Below are 20,784 nucleotides of genomic sequence, written 5' to 3' on the forward strand. Positions count from 1 at the left end.
AGAAAGCGTCTACACAAAAACACTGTCACAGACAGATTAGCAAGCACCCTTGTCAAGACTCCATGATTCTCCATACTATCCCATCCAAACCTCTATTTACACTCATGAAGTTTTATCATCATTCCATTGTTTCTTAGTATCAAATGATGTTAGGGTTTATGAGTGCCAGCAGAATGTAGAAACACCCATATTAGTAAAGATCATCATGCATTAAATGTACACACACTGTTTAGAATTACTGTCATCCTCTATGCAACTAAAAGTTATGGCAACAGATAAATAAAATATTCCAAATCATAGTTTGGTGCTCCATGACAACAAATACAAATGTATTTCAATGGAAGTTTACATTGTTGGCATTCAATATCCATGCTTTCGTTACAACAACAAACAATTAAAGCTCTGTCACAATTTGACCTTGACAACATTACATGTACATATACACGTCCATGACATACAGTCTGTACATGTAAGACACATTCCGTCATAGACAGACTGGAAAGCGCAATGATGTCACTATTTAAAATAGCTGATTTGTGACAACTGAATGAATCATTGTTGCCCAGCACAACAGCATTTCACTGCAAAATATCAGAGAAAACCATTAAAAAAAAGTTTTGCAACAGGGTCTACTTCAGTAGTTAGTCCCTAAATCACACAAAAGTCACTAATAAATTATGTTAAAACACCGCACATACAATATAATACATGGAACTGTTATTCAGGCATACACCGAAAGGACTGTTACAATCCAGTCAATAAAAGAAAAACAGTGACCATTTTTACACAAATCCACGGCAAATGTACTGTTACAGTTACAACTTACACACGAATAGCATCACTCATCGCATCACCAGTGAACTGTAAAAACAAAGAAAGGAAAGGGACAAGAAAAAAAGTGCTCCTCCGTGTAAGGTCTGAAACAAGGAACTGAATTGAATAGAATGCCCTTGGGAGTCCTTACATTAACACAACTGGTGTAGCTATGTACATTGCATGCACCCCCAGACCTCTTTCTGCATTTTACCATAAAATTTACACACTGGAAGGTTGAAAGGTAGGCAGGTATTTGTTATGTCTCACTAATCTTCTTATGCAAATAAGTGGCAACCTTTATTGCACACTCTGGACCAGGAAAATGGGACTGAAATCAGTGGACAACTGGTGCAATGGACAGAACAATACAAGGAAAAAATATGTAAACAGTGGGTTTTCTTCAAATCCTGTCTGCTGAAATGACTCTTTTAAAAAGAACTGAAGTGTAGCAATGTGTAAAGGTTGCTGTTTCAAGGAATTGTTTTTTTGTCTTGATTTTGCAGGCTTTGCTGCATATTATTAATCCTTGGCAATAAGTTGTGAAAATCACTCACTTCAACATGATATCAACCACAAGGACTCGAAGTGTGCATGTGTGCACTAACATGAAATGGTCAAAAACCCTGCAGAAATTTAGTTTACAAGGAAAAGTGCTATGACACAGAATTGAATCAGAATGCTACTACTTATAATAATTAATGATAATGATAATAATGAATGAATTTAGCAATAATCAGAATACTAGGAATATTCATTTAGAAATACACAATACCCTTTAGATAGTGGTTCTAATGGACTAGTGCCAGTAATACAAACAAACGACAAAAAAGTGCATTAATGGGAAATGCCCTTGCATGGAAGAAACATTACAAGTACTGTACAATGTACATTTCAACCACCTGTAGCAAATATGATAGCTCTACTGAACAGACCAACGAGGCTGGCATGCTAAAAAACAATTGACTACATGGATAGTGTCTGCCACGTCTTAAATCAATTACTAAATACGGCCTAATTTATACTAATTGATACATGTACATTGTAGTCTATGATACTGACCCGAGATTCTACGGCTGGTGAGGGTTGAATTCAATAAGGATACTGTCTACTTATGATAACAATTTGGCACCAGATTTATCAAAATTGTCTAGAAACCCTAATTCTCACAAAATCCACATACTATGACTCATTAGTACTTGTACAAAATCAGAAATATATTGGCAAACTTCATTTGTGGCATGATATTTTCAGTGGTCCACTTTAAAGGGATCGTATAGTTTTGGTTAAGACCTAATTTCAGGTTTCTAACACTTTTTGGTGAGATTTCAATGAGAAACCTCTTATGAAATATGAAAGAGCATGTAATTCCATGAGGAATTTTACGTTTATTTCACGAAAATTGGTTTTGAAATGGCTGAGATATCCAAAACAGAGCAATTCTAATAAAATGTGGGACTCACCTTTTGTTACGATCGCTTTGTTTTACTTTGTTTTTGGATGTTTCAGTCATTCCAAACCCGATTTTCATCAAATAAACTTTGAATTCCTCTAAAAAAGGTATGCTCTGTATTATTTCGTAAGTGTTTTCTTGGTATCTCGCAAAAAGTTAAAAGCCCAATTCTCATCTCCACCAATACTGTACCATCCCTTTAATGTCTTGTTATGACCATGGACTATGTACATTGTAGTTCCATGGTATGACAGGAGAAAAGAAAAACTTACAACTAGAAAGAAGAAAGATACATACTATCATGGTGCGGATTAACTATCTATCTCACATACATGCCTCCTTATCAGAAGAGTGGTCATGTCTTGGTTGAAATACCTGTATCTCCACACACCTTTGAACTCAATGAAGGAAGAACTCCTTTAGTCTAGTCTTGAGTCAAGACATCTTTTTTTTTTGGCCCTTTTCTATTCACAACTTTTATTTCTTTTATGATAGCTGTGTATATATATTACAATAATTTCTTCTTGAAGTAAAAAGAAACTGGAAATGTAATCACTTGGTACAAAGTTATTTAGATATTGTACATTGTGCAATAATTGAATTTTTGAGGGGTTATATTTGAATTTTTGAGGGGTTAATAGCCAAATTTGAATTATTGCACAATTCACAACAATTCTCAACTTTTGTTCTTATACTTATGACTAGTAAACATCTTAACAGTGTATTTAATGAACAACATTCAAAGAGTCTTATATCATGCATTTAGTTACGAGTGAATTGCTCATGATTGAGATTTTTTAAATCAACATTACTACAGTGTAACTGGCACTCACTAGGACAGATACATGTACAGAGTACTCAAAGGTAGGTTATCTATTAGCTGATAAACTTCAAACTTGCCTCAGAGCTGTCATCACCCAATCGGTTGCGCCGGTTTGTTGTGTTACAAATAGTCATCTCTTTATAATAAGATCAAATCTGCATACAATTCTGTACCACATGATATGCAAATGCATCCCGAATGATCCCTGTGTTTTTGTGAAAGATCAACTTGTGACTCTATGCCTATAGATGTATAATGCAATGTGGTTATTCACATACGTGTACAATGCACTTTCTCAATATAGATGCCAAATCTCCTGTCATTTTCAAGAACAGTATTGGGTTTTGCAGCATCATACACACCCTTTGTCTGTGCTAAAGCTGTTGGGTCCTTGAGTACGTAGAGCTTGACACATGTGCCATGCACTTTATTGATTGACAGTGTGTCACTGGCCCAGCATACATGTACACAGTATTTTACAGCTGCCATAGAATGCACTAGTTAAATTCTGTTCAAATTGCATTTTATTGTTTTCAGTGCATTGTGGTCTGAGAGAATGGCAGTCCACACACATCACTGAAAGCTTAAATCAGTTGTAGCTGATGATTTAATGAACTCTACTTTGTAGAGATCTGAAGAGATACAACTATTCTCTACATAATCTGCAAGGTCATTGATAGTGAGAAATATATGTGTATGTCCATGCAAGTGCAGCATCTTCTATTAAGATCATCATGGTGAAATTCTCAACAATTTTTATTTTTAAGTTTTAAATCACATTTTAATTCTACAATGTACATTCGATCCTGACTTTCAGCCATTCCATAATCTGGATAGGACAAAAGGTACATGGCGGATTTAAGATATCATGAAACTTTTAATTCTTTAACAAGTTTTAGTTTTCCTTCTTTTTCCAAAGATCACCTAAATTTACAATCTTCCTGACTTTAAATGGATAACGATTTTATTAGGGGGATGATGTAGTAATGAGTCACTCAGTGTATTTCCTACGTGTGTAAAGTACAATTTGTAGTCATCCCCCCCCCAAAAAAAAATGAATAAAAATAATAATGATAATAATAACTAGAAATGTCGCTACAGTGACTAGTTATACCCCCGCCAAACAACATTTCATAAGCTTTGGTCCAAACAACATTTCATAAGCTTTGGTCAAAACAACATTTCATAAGCTTTGGTCAAAAAACTGAGGAAGTAGTTAAATCCGCAAGATCTTTCCTTGATCTTCTGCCATTAATATGCCGTTACCATGGCAACGTACTTTCGGGTACTGTCGAAAAATGCGTCTTGCACATCTACAACCAAAGGCACACATCTGTACCAAGTTTCATGGAAATTGGGCAAAAACTGAGGAAGTAGTTTGCAACACAAAATTTTCCATCATTTTGGCTCATTATATGTGAGCTGTTACCATGGCAACATACTTTTTGTCACTGTCAAGAAATGTGTCATGCTGACCTATATCCTAAGACAAACATTCAATATGAATTCCATGAGAATTGGAAGAACACTGATGAAGCAGTTTTGCCATGAAGCATTTTGCAATATATTTTACCAATAACATGCCGTTACCATGGCAACGCACTTTTTGCCACTGCGGAAATATGTGTCTTGCACATTAACATATTCAGATGAACATCTGTACCTAATTTCATAAAAATTAATCAAAAACTGTGGGAGGAGTTCGCGACGCAAGATTTGTACCCATTTTTGCCCATAATATGCCGTTACCATGGCAACGTACTTTTGGGTACTGTCAAAAAATACGTCTTGCACATCTACAACCCAAGGCACACATCTGTGCCAAGTTTTATGGGAATCGGTTGAAAACAGAGGAAGTAGTTCGCGACGCAAGATTTGCAACGGACCGACCGCCCGACCGACCGTCCGCTGATTCCTATATACCCCCTTCAAACTTCGTTTGGCGGGGGTATGATAATAATAATAATAATTTTTAAAAAATGAGCAATTGACTGGTTCCAAAACAAAACAACAGAAATTTTAAGTTTTAAAAATACATATCTCCACAATTATACTGCCTTCAGGGAAATGTCAGGTTTTCACCTTTACATGGAAATGCTGAACAATTCATTTTAAAGTGAAGCTACAGCTGTCATCCAGGCATACATTGTATAACTACATACTGCCCTAGTATACAGGCACCTACTGCTATCAGCTGTGAGTTGACTTGCTTGAATTGAACCAAATCCACTTTCCTTCCTGTGGTAAATGACCTCCTACTGTTTTTTGTTCTCACTCCCAGTAGGGTGTTGGTAGTACAGTAGGCTGTAGTTTAATCATGTTGTCGTGCGAAATAGAAACCGATATTAGGAGGTTACCTTTCCACACAGCACACTCTGGGGGTTTAAGTCTTTAAACAAGTGGTTTCATGTCCATCGCAAGGTTGCCAACATTCAGAAGCATTGAAATATTAAAGGAAGTTTCTAATAAGTAATCTGGGAGATACTTGTGTGGGATATGTTCATAATGCATCTCAATAAGTATATGATTATTCAATCACAAATCAGGGAAGCTTTCTACTTGTTTGTCAGAACACATAGAAATGCTTGTATATATGCCATGTATTTAGCAAGTCTATTTTGTGTGTGTCTGTGAATCATGACTTCTCGACAATTTCATGAGTGTTTAAAAAATTCGCGATTGTGGAGTACCACACTGATCACGGAAATGTATACATGTAGGTGCGCACGTCACATTCATGTCAGGATTACAGTTATTATTTCCGCATGCTTTTAAATTCGCAAATAGCACCAGACTTGTGAAAATTCGAGAAAATAAAAACCTTGCGAAATATTTGGCACATGTACAGTAACTGTTTCTGTTTCTGGTATGTGTATGTGTTGGTGTGGGTTTTTTTGTTTTTTTTTCATTTATTTGTTTGTTTGGTTGTTTTTTGTGGGTTTTTTTTAGATGGGGCTTCTGCAGGGAGATTCAGTTGATTTGCTGTCATATCAATGTGCTCATCTTTGTACTCTCAGTTTCTGTCACAATGAATAAAGTGCTGGAAGTCTTATGAATATGATGATACAAAATTTGAATCACACAACTCTATACACATCATGCAGGCTCCTGACAGCTCCTATGGTATGTCACATTTTTTTAGCCAATTTGAATTGAATTCATCATGTTGTCAGGTTTATTTTTTTCCCTCTCTCTCTCTGTCTCTGTATCACACTTTTTCATCGTTTCCTTCCTCATGTTTTGGCACACTGTATGTATCTCAATTTACGCAAGCTGTGAGATTGTTTGACAATAATTTCTGTTTAACCCAATGAGGACAGACTGATTTTGCTACAACACACATTTCCCATAGACACCTGCCCGAGTATACTCGGGACTTGTCCTCAACGGGTTAAAATACAATAACCACGTGTCATCCTTTTTGCATTTTCGACTGAAAGATTCTTACACATCAATTTTAAGACCGGCAATGGACAGAAAGAGTTGGTTTTTTTTTGTTTTTTTGTTTTTCAGCTTGGTGTTCAGTTTATCCAGGTTCATCCTAGTTCATTTGGCAGGTGTGTGGATATATTTGTATCAGCAGACTGACTTCTACATATTAATATCAATATCAAGCACCATCATATCAAACAAGTACAGCACAGCCATGCTCTGCACATCATCCTCAACTCGAGGTAACAAGTAGAGCAGCCATGCAGCCGAGAGCACTGCAACTGTTACCATGGTAACTGTTTTCTCTCTTTCTTCTTTGTAGTTTTTGGTAATGATATCTCTGTAAAAGAGGGCCCTGATCCAGATCCACATTTGCTGGCTAAGCAATACCAATAAGTGAGTCATGGTCAGCAAGGGGAGAACAAATACTACTTAAAAAAAAAAAATACAATTGGCCCCAGCTAACGCTAGATCTGTCAATCTTGGATATCTCAACAAGTATTTAAAAAAAATAATAATAAAAACACATTTCAAATGTGGCAATGTTTGCATCTATCTACACACACACACACACACACACACACACACACACACAAAGACAGAAAAAATTGTTAACTAATTATTTACTATTTTAAGAGGTGTGCAGTAGAGTGCATTCTACAATGTATCTGCAGAGAAGTTCTTAAAGGTGATAATCACATGCAACCATTGAAGTTATAATGATTTATAAGTTTTCAATGTGAGATACTTTGACATAATCCATTCGAGCATCCCACTGAGATAGATTACTGATGGAAAAATGTGAGTAGCATAATTTCCCTTTATCTATTCCATGCAATTTTGTGTTCAATGACCTGACTTAAAGGAATCATATAGTTCTGATTACATTTTTACATTTTTTGGTGAGATAATGAGAAACCTCTTATGAAAAATGAAAGAGCATGTAATTCCATGAGGAATTCAACATTTGAAGAAAATTGGTTTTGAAATGGCTGAGATATCCAAAACAGAGCAATTCTAATAAATTCTGGGACCCACCTTTTATTATGATCGCTCTGTTTTACTTTGTTTTTGAATGTTTCAGTCATTCAAAACCCGATTTTCATCAAAATAATTTTTGAATTCCTTAAAATGGTATGCTCTGTACTATTTCATAAGTGTTTTCTTGGTATCTCACAAAAAGTTAAAGGGAAGCAGTCCTGAGATTTTCACTGTACTGATAATTAAGAAGAGTAAAAAATATAACCTTTCACCAATTTATATGCGTGGACATCAAAAATTGTCTCCGTACGCGATTTAAAAAAATAATTCCTGCAAGTGATCGTGTAAGAGCCTGCCAAAAGGTGCAACGTCATTGATGCCCTACTCTCAAGTTGACAGCCGTGCCTCAGAAAACCAATTTAAGTGTTCAAAATGATCATATCTGATTTTTTCATAAAATGTGACAATATGTGGTTTTATTATTTCAAACAAAATATTTCAAGCTTATTTATATATACAATTAATATAAAAATAAATAGTTAACATGTATTTATAAATAACTAGGGATGACGAGCAGAACACCGCTGGAAAGAGTTGTGCATCAATGACGTATGACTCTCCGCCAAGACTTGCTCATTTGCAGAGTCACACTTTTTTAACCGAAATGTACGAGCTTATTTGGTGATTTGAAAGTTTGTTTTTGATGAAAGTAGTTCATTGGAGGTACCAACAATATATTTTTTTTAATTTTGTGAGGACTGCGTCCCTTTAAAAGCCCAATTCTCATCTCCACCAATTGTCAATACTGCACCATCCCTTTAATACTCTTCATGGAGCTAAAAAATCACATGGTCCATCCCATTATGAAGGGTTGGACTTCCCGCCCGTACCTCTTCGTGGTACCCGGCGCCCGATATGATCTCCTTCTTGCGAGACTCGGAGAGGCTGCTGCTGCTGCTGGCCCCCTGTCCGTACTTGCTGAACAAAGAGTCTAGGGCTTCCAGGTCCCTCGGCGCGTCCTGGGACATCACTACGATCCTTGGCTCTCGGCGTGCTGGCGGGGCAAACTAAGGACCATCCCCTATAAGAGATACAGAGTAGAGAGAGACCAACGCATCATTTAAAGAACCCGTAATGCAGGGATTCATGTAGTGGGAAGACATGTTATACTCGCAAATTCCCATAACGAATTGTGTACAGCTAATACACCACTGATCTCTGTGTAAATGCACACACAGCCAAAGAAATCTTAACAGGGGTTGACCGTTACCAATGAGTCTACACTTCAATTTACATATTCGCTGACCGGTGCTATTCGTTTGTCGTTTTCTCATGTACCGCAGTGGGCAGCGAAAAATTCAGGCCACCCTTGTTTCTCCACGCTACCCGATCTTTAAGGGACAGGAGCATCTAGATATGATTAGAAGGAATAAATGAAAGCAAATACTGTGTGCATCATTTATTTTGGCAGATGATTTTTTTTTTTCATTTATTTGGCCTGTCAACTAATACAACACACTATGAGAATGCAAAAGACAATTACTTACCTTACCTCCAGTGCAACATACAAATAAAGTACACTGTATATTGCCAGAGGTACAATGTACACATAGACGATTACTCAAGTTGCATACAAAAGATAAGGTGCTTACCGTACTTTTCATTCTGTTCCTGTGGTTCTGGATAACAAATGGTCTGCAATATCATTCATGCAAAATCTGAATGTACTTTTGAAACAACACAGTCTACTATCAGAATGAAATCAGTAAAGTCCCAACTAAAATCAGACTCTTTATGCTACTGTAAGTGATGCCTTTGGAATTAAAGTGGAAGTTACATCCTGTACTTATCACAGAATTTGGTAAGGGGATTTCATTTGGCTGATTTTGGACTTACAGTAAGATGGAAACTCAAACACTAAATACATTTTTCACAGAAACGCTCTTCTTTGGACTTCGACACTGCTTGATACAGCAAACATGCAAATAAAGAAGTTTCTCTTGATAGTCTCAATGTACACCATAGATTATCAATCCATCAAAAAGTTGACTGCTCTTGATATTTTACACAACAAGGATCTGGTTTATACACACCCAAAGAAATCCTCATATACTGCAGGAACCTACTCATGCCTACCATAGTTTTCCCAGGATGCATAATGTGAAGACTGGTAATATTTGTATTATTTTCCCGTTTGCCAAAATATCTGTTTTATTGACCCTGGCTGCTCATGTGATACATGTACATGTAGGAAACAGCAAGTTATCACAGCTTGAGTCTCAGGCCATTTTCACACAGGTCAAGAAATGTCTGCAATGCTGAATTACAATTAGAATTATCGCCCGTACACGACTAAGGAAGGCTTCATGGATTCTGCCTTTTTTTTTTATTTCAGAGTGAGAAGAGGAGGCGTGGCTTCTTTTTGACTTCACATCAATCACTCTCAAGCAGTAACTAGCGTGCTTTGACTGCAGTGCAAGCATTTGAGGAGCCCTTCTTTTTTTCTTTTTTTTGCGAAAGTGGTTGAAAGGACATTATAAGCTCCACCCCTCCTCCCAAACATGGAGGTCAATCCGTACATACAAATGTTTTATTCTGTAATTTTGGAGAATTGTGATAAGAAAACGACCCAGAACTATCACTCGAATATCGATCGGAATTATTAAAATCACCCGCCGCGCTACATGTTTGCATACACTTGGCCAAAACATGTCATTTGAATGATTCTAGAGATGAGTCATTTGAATCATAATTCAAACCCGCACTCTTTATTCACAGAGAGGGGGAGGGGTGGGGAAGAAAGGAAGCCTAGTTTGTAAAGCTGGCATTGTCACAGGAAAACTAATTTTTCCAACATCAAAATGCAACCACCCTTTGAACTATAGCTAATTTCACAGAAACTAAGCTACTACTGCTGTTCACTTTCTCCCTCTCAAAAAAAAAAAGTAAAATAAAACCATAAAGTGGGTCTCTCAATCGCATCTTTTGAATTACACGTATCGAAACCAGCAGTGCACTTATGGAAACTTTTCAACAGCCTGGCCTCAAACATTGCCATCTTATGAAAGAATAATCATAATCAAGACTACCATAGCTTTTCAAATGCATTAATCATTCATGAATGCAGGAAAAAAAGAGAAGGACACCTCGTAAACTACATGTACAAATCTGCAATGCACTGAAACTGAATTCATTCCAAGAGCTACAGTATAATAAACTGCAATAACAAATCATATTCTTTCCAACTTCCCTATATTCGCAAAAACCACTGCCCTTCAGAAAAAACAACAGTTTAGTTTGAAAAATATCTCACGCAAACAATGAAATTAATGCGATTGTACATCAACACTGTTTGATTTGCTTTCATATCCTGGGTGTTTCAAGGTCCATACATAGATGACAAAAATTTGGTGAGGGTTTCATAATCAAAAGTAAATCAGCAGAAGGCATTCTATGCAAAATAGATAAATGCAAAAAATGTGGTTTGGAAAAAAAAAAATCTCACAAGACATTTGTACTCTCATAAACACCACTAGAACAGGATACATTGTACATGTACATCGCCGCATTTGTACATCCACATGTAAGTCCCAAGATATAAAGAACAAAAAAAGGTATCTTTACAAAACTTTATGTCAAAATTACTGACATACACTGTATCACATACATTCTCTCATTTATGTACGGATGTATATCTTTCAAGATCATCATCATTCAGTGAGACCCAGGCTATGTACATCATAATACCTGAGCTCATGCTCCAGAACAAGATTGTTCCTGTGCAAGTTTTTTGTTGTTATCTTGTTCACAGGACCTGGAATAGTCACATTACCAGTTACCTGTATGTTACAAATTAAGCATTCCAAACAATGCAGGTAAAAATCTATTCCCTTTGCAAAATCTAATCTACAATTTGTATTGTTATACAAATACACCATCTGTAGGGACTTTTATCTTCGAATTCTAATCATTTAAAGTCTATACTTGTAAAAGCTATTTACAATCATGCATAAACACAATTAAATCATGTGAATTTAACTAAAATCCACACTGCACATGAACAGATTTATAATGAAGCTCGATCATTACTACAGAGGGTAAATACATTTCCCATAACAAGCTGTGGAGATACTGTTACTGATTTACAATGGGTAGGTGACAAATATCCATAGTCCTTTGTTTTAGCAGATGTACAATTTAGGACCTTTACCATGAACATACATTGTACAGGTGTACATATCACCTTGCTCACAAATTGTTAGTTTAACTTTATCAACTCTGTTGTTACAAAGTGCATAAGTGTAGTTTAAACAAACAGAGGAAGACATACATAATGAACTGTGTACAAGCTCTCCATCTCCACTTTAACTAGGATATTTTTATTCCTTGGCTAAACAACTGAGGGTTAAGATAGAATGCACATCAACAACATGAAGTTCCATAATATTCCCTAGAAGCCAGGAGCCCCTCACAAATATAGCATCAAGGACCCAATCCCGACAGAAAATAGGTTCACTGTGACTTGCATTCCCAAAATACTTTTCAGATGTTCTCTATATGAATGAACGTGTAGCTCATACTAGAAATCATAGTACAGGCTGTAATTTGGTTGAGGGCTGAAAACATCAACATCAATTTGGAGGGGATATTCCTACCTCAAAAAAGAAAGAAAACAAGACAGGAACTGAATCAAGTCTGCATCATGGATTAATTCATATCAAATCATGAAATAATTGTACAATCCTGCAGAACTCAAATGCAGTAGACAGATTACTGTACACATCTGGGCTGGGTTTCACTAAACATGGGAACTATAATCAAGCCAAACAATGAACTCAAAGTTGTAATACACGTAGGGCCTATGTGGTACACCTTCAAATACAAAACTACCGTATATATTTTGATACATGTACCACATTTGAGTAATTTCAAGAAAGCATCACAAGCTTTAACCCGTTGAGGACGGTTTGATTTTGCTATAACAGGCATTTCCCATAGACGCTTGCCCGAGTATACTCGGGACTCGTCCTCAACCGGTTAAGAAAGGGACTGTACAGTACCAGTACTGGTTGAGGTGGGGATTCAGGTTTATAACATTAATACAAACTGTAAGTGAGATAAGGAGAAACCTCTTATGAAATATGAAAGAGCATGTAATTTTAAGAAGGATTCAATGTTTATTTGATGAAAATTGGTTTTCAAATGGCTGAGATATGTATCTCAAAAAGTGACAATAATAAAAGGCAACAGGCCACGCCTTTTATTAGGATCTTTTTGTTTCACCTTGTTTTTGGATATCTCAGCCATTTCAAAACTGATTTTCATCAAACAAACTTTTGATACCCCTTAGAATTGCATGCTCTTTGACATCTCATAGAGTGGTTTCTGAATATCTCTCATAACGTTAAAAGCTAAATCCTCAGCTCAACCAGAACTGTACATACCCTTTAATAGTCAGAATCGATTTGAAAAAGAAAGCCGAAAAAAAGAACTGAACTCACAGTTGTGGGATGACCAAGAACCAAAGCTGGAGCCAAGCTCAACTTTCAACTTATTGGAATAATTCCAATGTTAGATCCACCACAACAGGGGTGTAGGATGTGCAGTCTGCATGCACTGTATACCATATAACATTGTATGTAATGTACCACCGCAGCAACTGTGGCTGATCTTTTTATAGCACACGACGCCCCTCGTGCCAAACGTGGACAGAGAGCATGGTGTCAAAAAAACAACAATGGATCAATACGCTGCTCTCATTTGACGATCACATCCTCTGCAGATTGTACCGGATATTTTTTGTTGTTGTTGAGGCTTTTTGTGGGCTTACAGGCGTTAAAGACCCAGGAACACAGGTACACCATTGAGTGGGAAGGCTGGCCCGAAATGGATAATCGAGGACCCTCATAACGAATAATAGATAGAGAAGAGAGACTAACGCATCATTTAAAGACCCCATAGCATGGAGATTTGTAGAGTGGGAAGGTGGGCCCAGTTCAGACATGGAGATATTCAATATAATCCCTGTAACAAATTGTACACTGTATAAAGCTTTTTCACTGATCTCCGTGCAAGTGCACACACAGCCGAAGAATCCTGACTGAAATTGACCACTACTGATGAGCATATACATGTATAATGCTTCGATGACCATTGCTATTCATAATTTTTTAATAATATACCCCTGTGGGTTGAAAATGAATCAGGCCTCATGCATACCCACACTATCGGGTCCTTTAACAGTTCATACATTGCACATTGTACATTGTACGGTACTAACAATGCTCATCATAGTATGCTAATGCATAGTGGTATGAACTTGCAACCAATATTTCTGTTTTACATTGGTGAGAATTAAATTAAAAAATTAAAGCACTATAGATACGGTACCAAAATAAGCAGGTACAATGTGTAATATCCAGCGTATAATTGTTTCATTGTTCTTGAATTCATCAAGGTATTTCTTTTGTGTGTTTTTTTTTCCTCTTAAAAGAAAACGAAAATGGGACAGAGTATGAATATGGACCAATCACTGAAACAAAAAAGCATGCATGCTGATGATGAGTATGTCGTATTGTTTTCATGCACGCGCACACATCATAGATGAAGGACTACAGGGTACGAAACAGTGAGCCTGGAAAATATGGGGGGAAAAAAGGAAGAAAGAAATGAAAATCACTTTCAATTCAAGGTTTCATGAACAGCATGCAATAAACTTTGTAGTGTGTGTTATCTTGGTTTGAGCATGAACTGAATGCACCATGGATCATGGATGGCTGGGATGACATCTATTCCTCTCTTTTTCATACTATTTATTTTCACTATTATTTCCACTAAACACTGTCGTAGAATGTTTACAGCTTCCTTCTGGATTTATACACATATTTAAGTACCTTAGTTGGCTCCCTAACTTGTAATCCCCAATTTCTGAGCAAGATATTTAAATTCAAATCTGGATGATTTCAAGACTAAAATTTTATGTTTTCAAACTTGCTAAACAACACACTCAGTTGAGAAAAATCAATGAATTGTTCCTCAAGTAAAAAGATATTCTTCATGTCTACAGGTTGAATTCATTAGACAGCTTAAAATTACCCCCCCACCCCCTCAAAAAAAAAAAAAAGTATTCTCTTTTATTTACTTGTAAAAGTGTTTGGCATTTCGCTCTTTTACAACCTAAATGTAAAATCTTTCAGCAACTCCAAATCACCTCTTCACTGACATGTTGTACTGGCACCCAGACTCAGAGGGTTTGATGTATTTCAGTATGAATAAATTTACTGTCTGCCCAGTGAGGCCAATGAAGATGAGTTATGAGCTATTTTCAGCTGCAGTGAGCCCCTTGCCCAATATCTCAATCCAATCCATATGGGGGGGGGGGGGGGGGGGGGTCCAATTTCTTACATGGATCCTCACTTCCAGTGGCTGTAATAGATGTGCTGATAATCTAAGAAGTACACTATGCAATAGGTCACAAAACAATGAGAGTGCAGTGGAATACAGGGCATCTACCACAAGTGTTTGCAAAACACTTGAATATTAAAGATCAAAACATGTCACTGCAGGCTGGATAATTACACGTAACGTGAAGCTTGTAATGAGCTTTTCACTTCCTGCAGGGACTATAGATGGCCTGCTGTTCACTGCTTAATGTACACGTTATTCATGTTCACTACTCTCCTATTAAAATGTAAATGTGTTTACTCTGCGTGAAATGCTCCCTGCCTTTGCAGAGTCAATGACTTTGTCTGTTGTCTTGCTGAAGTTAATCGGAAGCTTCACAAGTGGAGATGAAAATGAAAGGACTGATTTTAACACAAACACATCAATATGATGATTCATAACCATCTGAAGCCAAAGGAACTATTAAAAAGAGAGAGAGAGAGAGAGAGAGAGAGAGAGAGAGAGAGAGAGAATAGAACTTTATACACGTATTCTTTCTTTCTTTCTTTCTTTAACCCATTGAGGACGAGACCCGAGTATACTCAGGCAGGTGTCTACTGGAAATGCATGCTGTAGCAAATCTGTACATCCTCAACGGGTTAATAGTGTTTGCCGGGTATAAGCGTGCAAAAGTAACGCAACCATTGAAGCACATCGTGGTCGATGTTGCAAAGTATTGTCTGTTTTGTCACGGTCGATGTTGCAAAGTATTGTCTGTTTTGTCACGCTTCATACTTGTTGTTCTTGTTGAGCAATATACAACTAGTAAACAATGACTAATTGATGACGTACAGTATTTCATCTGCCCTTTTCCCCAGTCCTACAATTACAGTCATGCTGAAAAAATTTGTCTTTCTCGAGATTGATCTGATAAGATCGTGATTACTTCCTCTGATAACTGCATCATCCCTTGTATGGTATACAGTACAACTGTATATAGTATGTGCAATCTGATTGGTGAGATTTAAATACAGTGCATACATGGACAATGACTAAGTATGGCAATACCAGTTGAGATATTTAAGTCAACAGCTCTGTATAAAGCTGTGGACACTATACCGTAGTCCTTTGCAACGCTAAAGTTTAAGAAATTCAACTTGAAGGCTACTGCTTCGTTGAAGAGTATTCTATAGAATCTTAATTTCAATACGTTTGTTCTTTATTTCCCCTGCCTTGGTCCAACTTTCCTCATCTTCACCATGTAAAAAGTGTTCAGAATGTACAATGTAATAACTCTCTTTTGCAATTTCATGATTATACACAGTACATATATTTGGGACTGTTAAATTACAGCATTAATAGCGGGTATTATATTTTGGATCAAAAATTAATGTTCTAGTGATTACTTGAATGATGTCACTGCGCTTATGACATTTTCTAAATAGTGCACAGTTTGTGAAATGATGTCACAAAGCAATTGTGACATCAATGTCTCAAAAAGTACTATTTGGAGTCACCTCTGCCCATGGTTTTAACGCAAAACTCTCAAAGCATATATTTAACCAGAAGACTAATTTACATTCATAGATATCATAAAATGTTATGTATGACTTCACAGGAAAAAGGAAAACACACACCCACACACACACACACAAACCATGCATAAACATACTACACTGTACTTCTGTATTAGAATTTAAGACAAAGAGCTGAATAATAAAATCTGTTCCCAAATTCTGTCTTTCAATAGATTTCATACAGTAGAAATACATGCAATACCCTATCACTATGTTTATATTTACTGTAATATTTGGGCTTGATTACTGACTTTGCTATAGCTCTATCTGTGTAGAATTTATAATTTAAACAAATAAACACATGTCTACTTGAATGATATTTGATACTTAGTAAAGTAGCCCTCTTTTCTCATATAAAGGTAAGGGCTCTCTATCTATTCTTGAAAGAAGCCACAGTTGGTGAAGACACCATGCATATTCAGGAAGTGAGTTCTACTTAGCTCCGATTTTATTACCCTATTCGAGTAGAAATTACCAGAGGCTCTATTAAACTACATACTTCTAACATCTAATAACTCTATGAAACAGCTTATTGATGTGATTACCCTCTTTGGATCTTTTGAATGGGTTAAGAAAAAGGTACCTGGTGTGGTATGATGACCATGTATCAGAAACTTGTAATAGCTACGTTGTATGTATCCACAAGCTCATACTTCTCTCCTGTAGGGATTCAATTTGGATTCTACTGTCGCATACATTGTTCTATGTGAGCATCTTGACTGCACTTTTTCTAATGCCTCAATATCTTTCTTGTCTAGAGACTCCTGGCTGTAAATGCATAAAATTCCAACCCTGGCTAGACAATACTGTATAAGCTGTTATTTTCGCGAGGGCTTAATTTTTTCGTGAATTTAGCGAATCACAGTTGGATCGCGAATTGTCTCCATGCGCTTTGTTAATAGAGCATTAACGTACAAGTGTAAGCATCGGTGTCGATTTGCGAAAACAACATCTCGCAAAAATGTCTGCGACTTCATCAATTGCGAAAATATCTTTACGCAAAAATAACAGCGTATACAGTAGATTGGTGGAGTGTAGAGACTTGAAAGGACAAGTTCACCTTCATAAACATAAGGATTGAGAGAATGCAACAATAATAGTAGAACACATCAGTGAAAGTTTGAGGAAAATTGGACAATCGATGCAAAAGTTATGAATTTTTAGAATTTTTGTGTTGGAACCGCTGGATGAGGAGACTACTACAGCTTGTGAGTCATATGCGTACAACAGTATAAAGAAAATGTAAGAGAAAATTCAACATATTTTCACTTTTTTCGCATAATAAAAGAGCACTTGACTTGCCTCTTTCAAAAGGCGGGAGGAATAATATTACCCATAACATTTGTCGGTAACTAGTCAGGGGAATGTGTACTTTTGTCAAAAGATGGAATTTAGTGAAATTCTCTTTATATTTTCCTTATATTGTTATACGCATGTGACATCTAAGTTATACATACACTGCAGTAGTCTTCTCATCCAGCGGTTACTGCACAAAAACTTCAAAAATTCATAACTTTTGAACGGATTGTCTGATTTTCCTCAAACTTTCACTGATGTGTTCTACTAATATTGCTACATTCTCTCAATCCTTATGTTTATGAAGGTGAACTTGTCCTTTAAACTCATCCAGTCCAGAAAAGCAGAATCACGGCAGAACATGGTGGTCTTTTATTGGCCACAAAAACCCATGGAAACTAGACTAATCCACGGAACCATTAGTTCACATTGATTGATGTCTAGCTCTCAATTCATATCAATAGGCATTGTCTTGTGAAAGCTTGTACAGTGTATGCAGCACTGTAAAATTATTAAGTATGGAACACTGAAAAGCGGTTAGATCTACATTGTATATAGCCAAGTGTACCACCAAGCTACCAAAATCTTCTCTGGGGAAACGACATAATTCTGGCCTTGGTGGGAAACTGTTTTGAAGAAGTAGTGCCTTGCAACATCTCAACAACACTTTCTTCCACTCAAGCTTCCTTTACAATCACAAGCCAGTGTAAAAAGAGCCAACACAGTTTCTCAGCCATATGTGGGCCAATATATTGTGGGTGAGTTCGCCACTGCAACTCGCATAAAGATTCCACTTGATTCATTCATTGCAAAGAGCAGGGCCAGGTGTTAACCCAGTGAAGTGGTCCCACTACCTATCCACACAAGTAAATGGTCGAATGATGCCGACCCCTTGTGGTTCGCCCCACAGGTGATAAGCAATATAGTCAGCAAGCGGTATCAACCAGGTAATTGTGATATATGACATATTCTTGATTGAAATGAATGAAAGTATCATTTACCCATCACTATCAAATGAAAACTAACAAATTCTGTCATTCCACAAACAGCATGATAAGTCAGTGTGGAATGGAAGGCATCATAGGATCGCATCAGGGATGGCCTACTTGCACATTAGCTGGTAGTCAACTGCTGGTAGTGGTGGTAGGCCCCATACCTTGATCGAAAAATTGGTCTGTATCTTGTTGGGGATATGTTCCATATACTACCGAACATGAACATGATCACCTGATCACTGTCCACTCAGCTAAATCACAATAGACATGATGGTAGGGTCCACTAAGTTTTCAGTATATTAAAATTCCCAGCCACAAAACAAGCAATGTGTTCTAGTTTCTAGTAGTAGTATTTATGCTCTGGACTCTACAATTTCCACTAGGGCCCTTAATAGTTATACTGGAGGTTGTTTGGCAAAGCTGGACAGAGGGTGCAGCGAAAGCTACGAACCGAACATCATAACCATGATTTAACTAACCCACCACACCACACAACCCAACGTCAACCCCGGTTACCCGACAGTCTGTCCAGGATCCAGCTACGACTAACGACAGTAACGTTAAATTACAGAATAGAAAACTAGATCAGTGACTTGGTAACAATGGTAGCTACATTATTTACCTACACAGTATTGATTCACATTTCCCCATAAAGCCCCTGACTGTCTTATCAAAGAGTAAATACTCACCAATTGTCACCGATTCTCAAATCTCTACCAACCACCTCACGATTTCCCAAGGATAAGCAGTCCGCGCCGTGTGACGGTGATATTCACCTGACAGATATCACACCCCATAAACGCAACGTACAGTACAACCCAAGTGGTACTCGTACAGAAATTGTCGTAGGATTGCTGCTGTGCTGGGTTCTCGCTGGCTTCGTGGCTGAAACCTTGACAATGTTTTGGTGGACGTTAATAAATACTCTCGGCAACAGATGGCAGCATACCACTAAATGGTTGGTCGAACAGGTGGTTTTTTCGTACCGACATGTCCGAGCGTAATTGGCGTCCGTAAAGGTTGCGATCTAGCCATCGATGTCTCGAAACTCGGTTCATGTTACAACTACCTGTACCTGGCCTACATTAAAATTAAACCTATAATTTGCTTTTACCACTCTCTCCGCATTCTTCCATGAATTGTATGTTGATGCATACGGGGAAACATGAGTACAAGTTTATGTGAAATGTTTTCTTTTATTTGTTTGTTTGTTTGTTTGTTTTTTGTCTGTTTAAAGAGATCGTATAGTTTGGTTGAGATCTAATTTTAGGTTTCTAACATTTTTTGGTGACACAATGAGAAACTTCTGAAAATTGGTTTTGAAATGGCTGAGATATCCAAAACAGAGCGATTCTAATAAAGTGTGGGACCCACCTTTTATTACGGTCGCTTTGTTTTGCTTTGTTTTTGGATGTCTCAGTCATTCCAAACCCAATTTTCATCAAATAAACCTTGAATTCCTCTTAAAATCGTATGCTCTGTACTATTTTCATAAGTGTTTTCTTGGTACGGTATCTCGCAAAAAGTTAAAAGCCCAATTCTCATCTCCACCAATACTGTAGGTCCATCCCTTTAGAATTTATTGTTGGCTAATTTAGAATACTATACAAGTAATATTACACAGAGGAAACAATATCTTCAACTTTAATGTCTCTCGTCCTCATTTATTTCTTCTCTGATAAGATTTGAAAAGATAAATGGTTTATTCCGAATGCTTTTTTTTATGATAATACTTTATCAAAATAATGAGGGCATTTTGAAGAAATAACATGATTGCTGTGTCATGTAAATAGTTGTGACCGATGTTATCAGCGCATGGATAAGAACATTATTGTGACACTTGAATCTGCTACGAGTTCAAATCGGTTGTCCAATAATTATGAAAATTCTTTCCATGGAGTCGTCCATTTGATTGTGCTAAAGTATATTGATCTGCACAAGTCAGAGTAGTGTGTAGCCTTTTGGTGCAAAAGGAATAAATAGTTTCTTTACAGCCCTCTGCAAGAAGTGACGGAAATTGGGTGCGGTCAT

General features: G+C 37.0%; 1 protein-coding gene across 1 annotated transcript in view; it reads right to left on the bottom strand.

The window, feature by feature from the left end:
• LOC139711494 (uncharacterized) overlaps positions 1-19,521 on the bottom strand; it is a 71,436-nt gene extending 51,915 nt beyond the window's left edge. Inside the window, exons 1-2 of the mRNA XM_071623375.1 lie at positions 19,443-19,521; positions 8,393-8,583 (exon numbers count right to left, since the gene is read on the bottom strand). Coding sequence (XP_071479476.1) covers positions 8,393-8,530 — 138 coding nt within the window. The 5' untranslated portion in view covers positions 8,531-8,583; positions 19,443-19,521. The remainder of the gene's footprint in view (positions 1-8,392; positions 8,584-19,442) is intronic.
• Between the last annotated feature and the right edge of the window lie 1,263 nt (positions 19,522-20,784).

The sequence above is a fragment of the Diadema antillarum genome, unplaced genomic scaffold, assembly GCF_040938485.1.
Source record: "Diadema antillarum isolate AM-2024a unplaced genomic scaffold, OU_Dant_1.0 scf00000040, whole genome shotgun sequence".
Classification (NCBI taxonomy): domain Eukaryota; kingdom Metazoa; phylum Echinodermata; class Echinoidea; order Diadematoida; family Diadematidae; genus Diadema; species Diadema antillarum.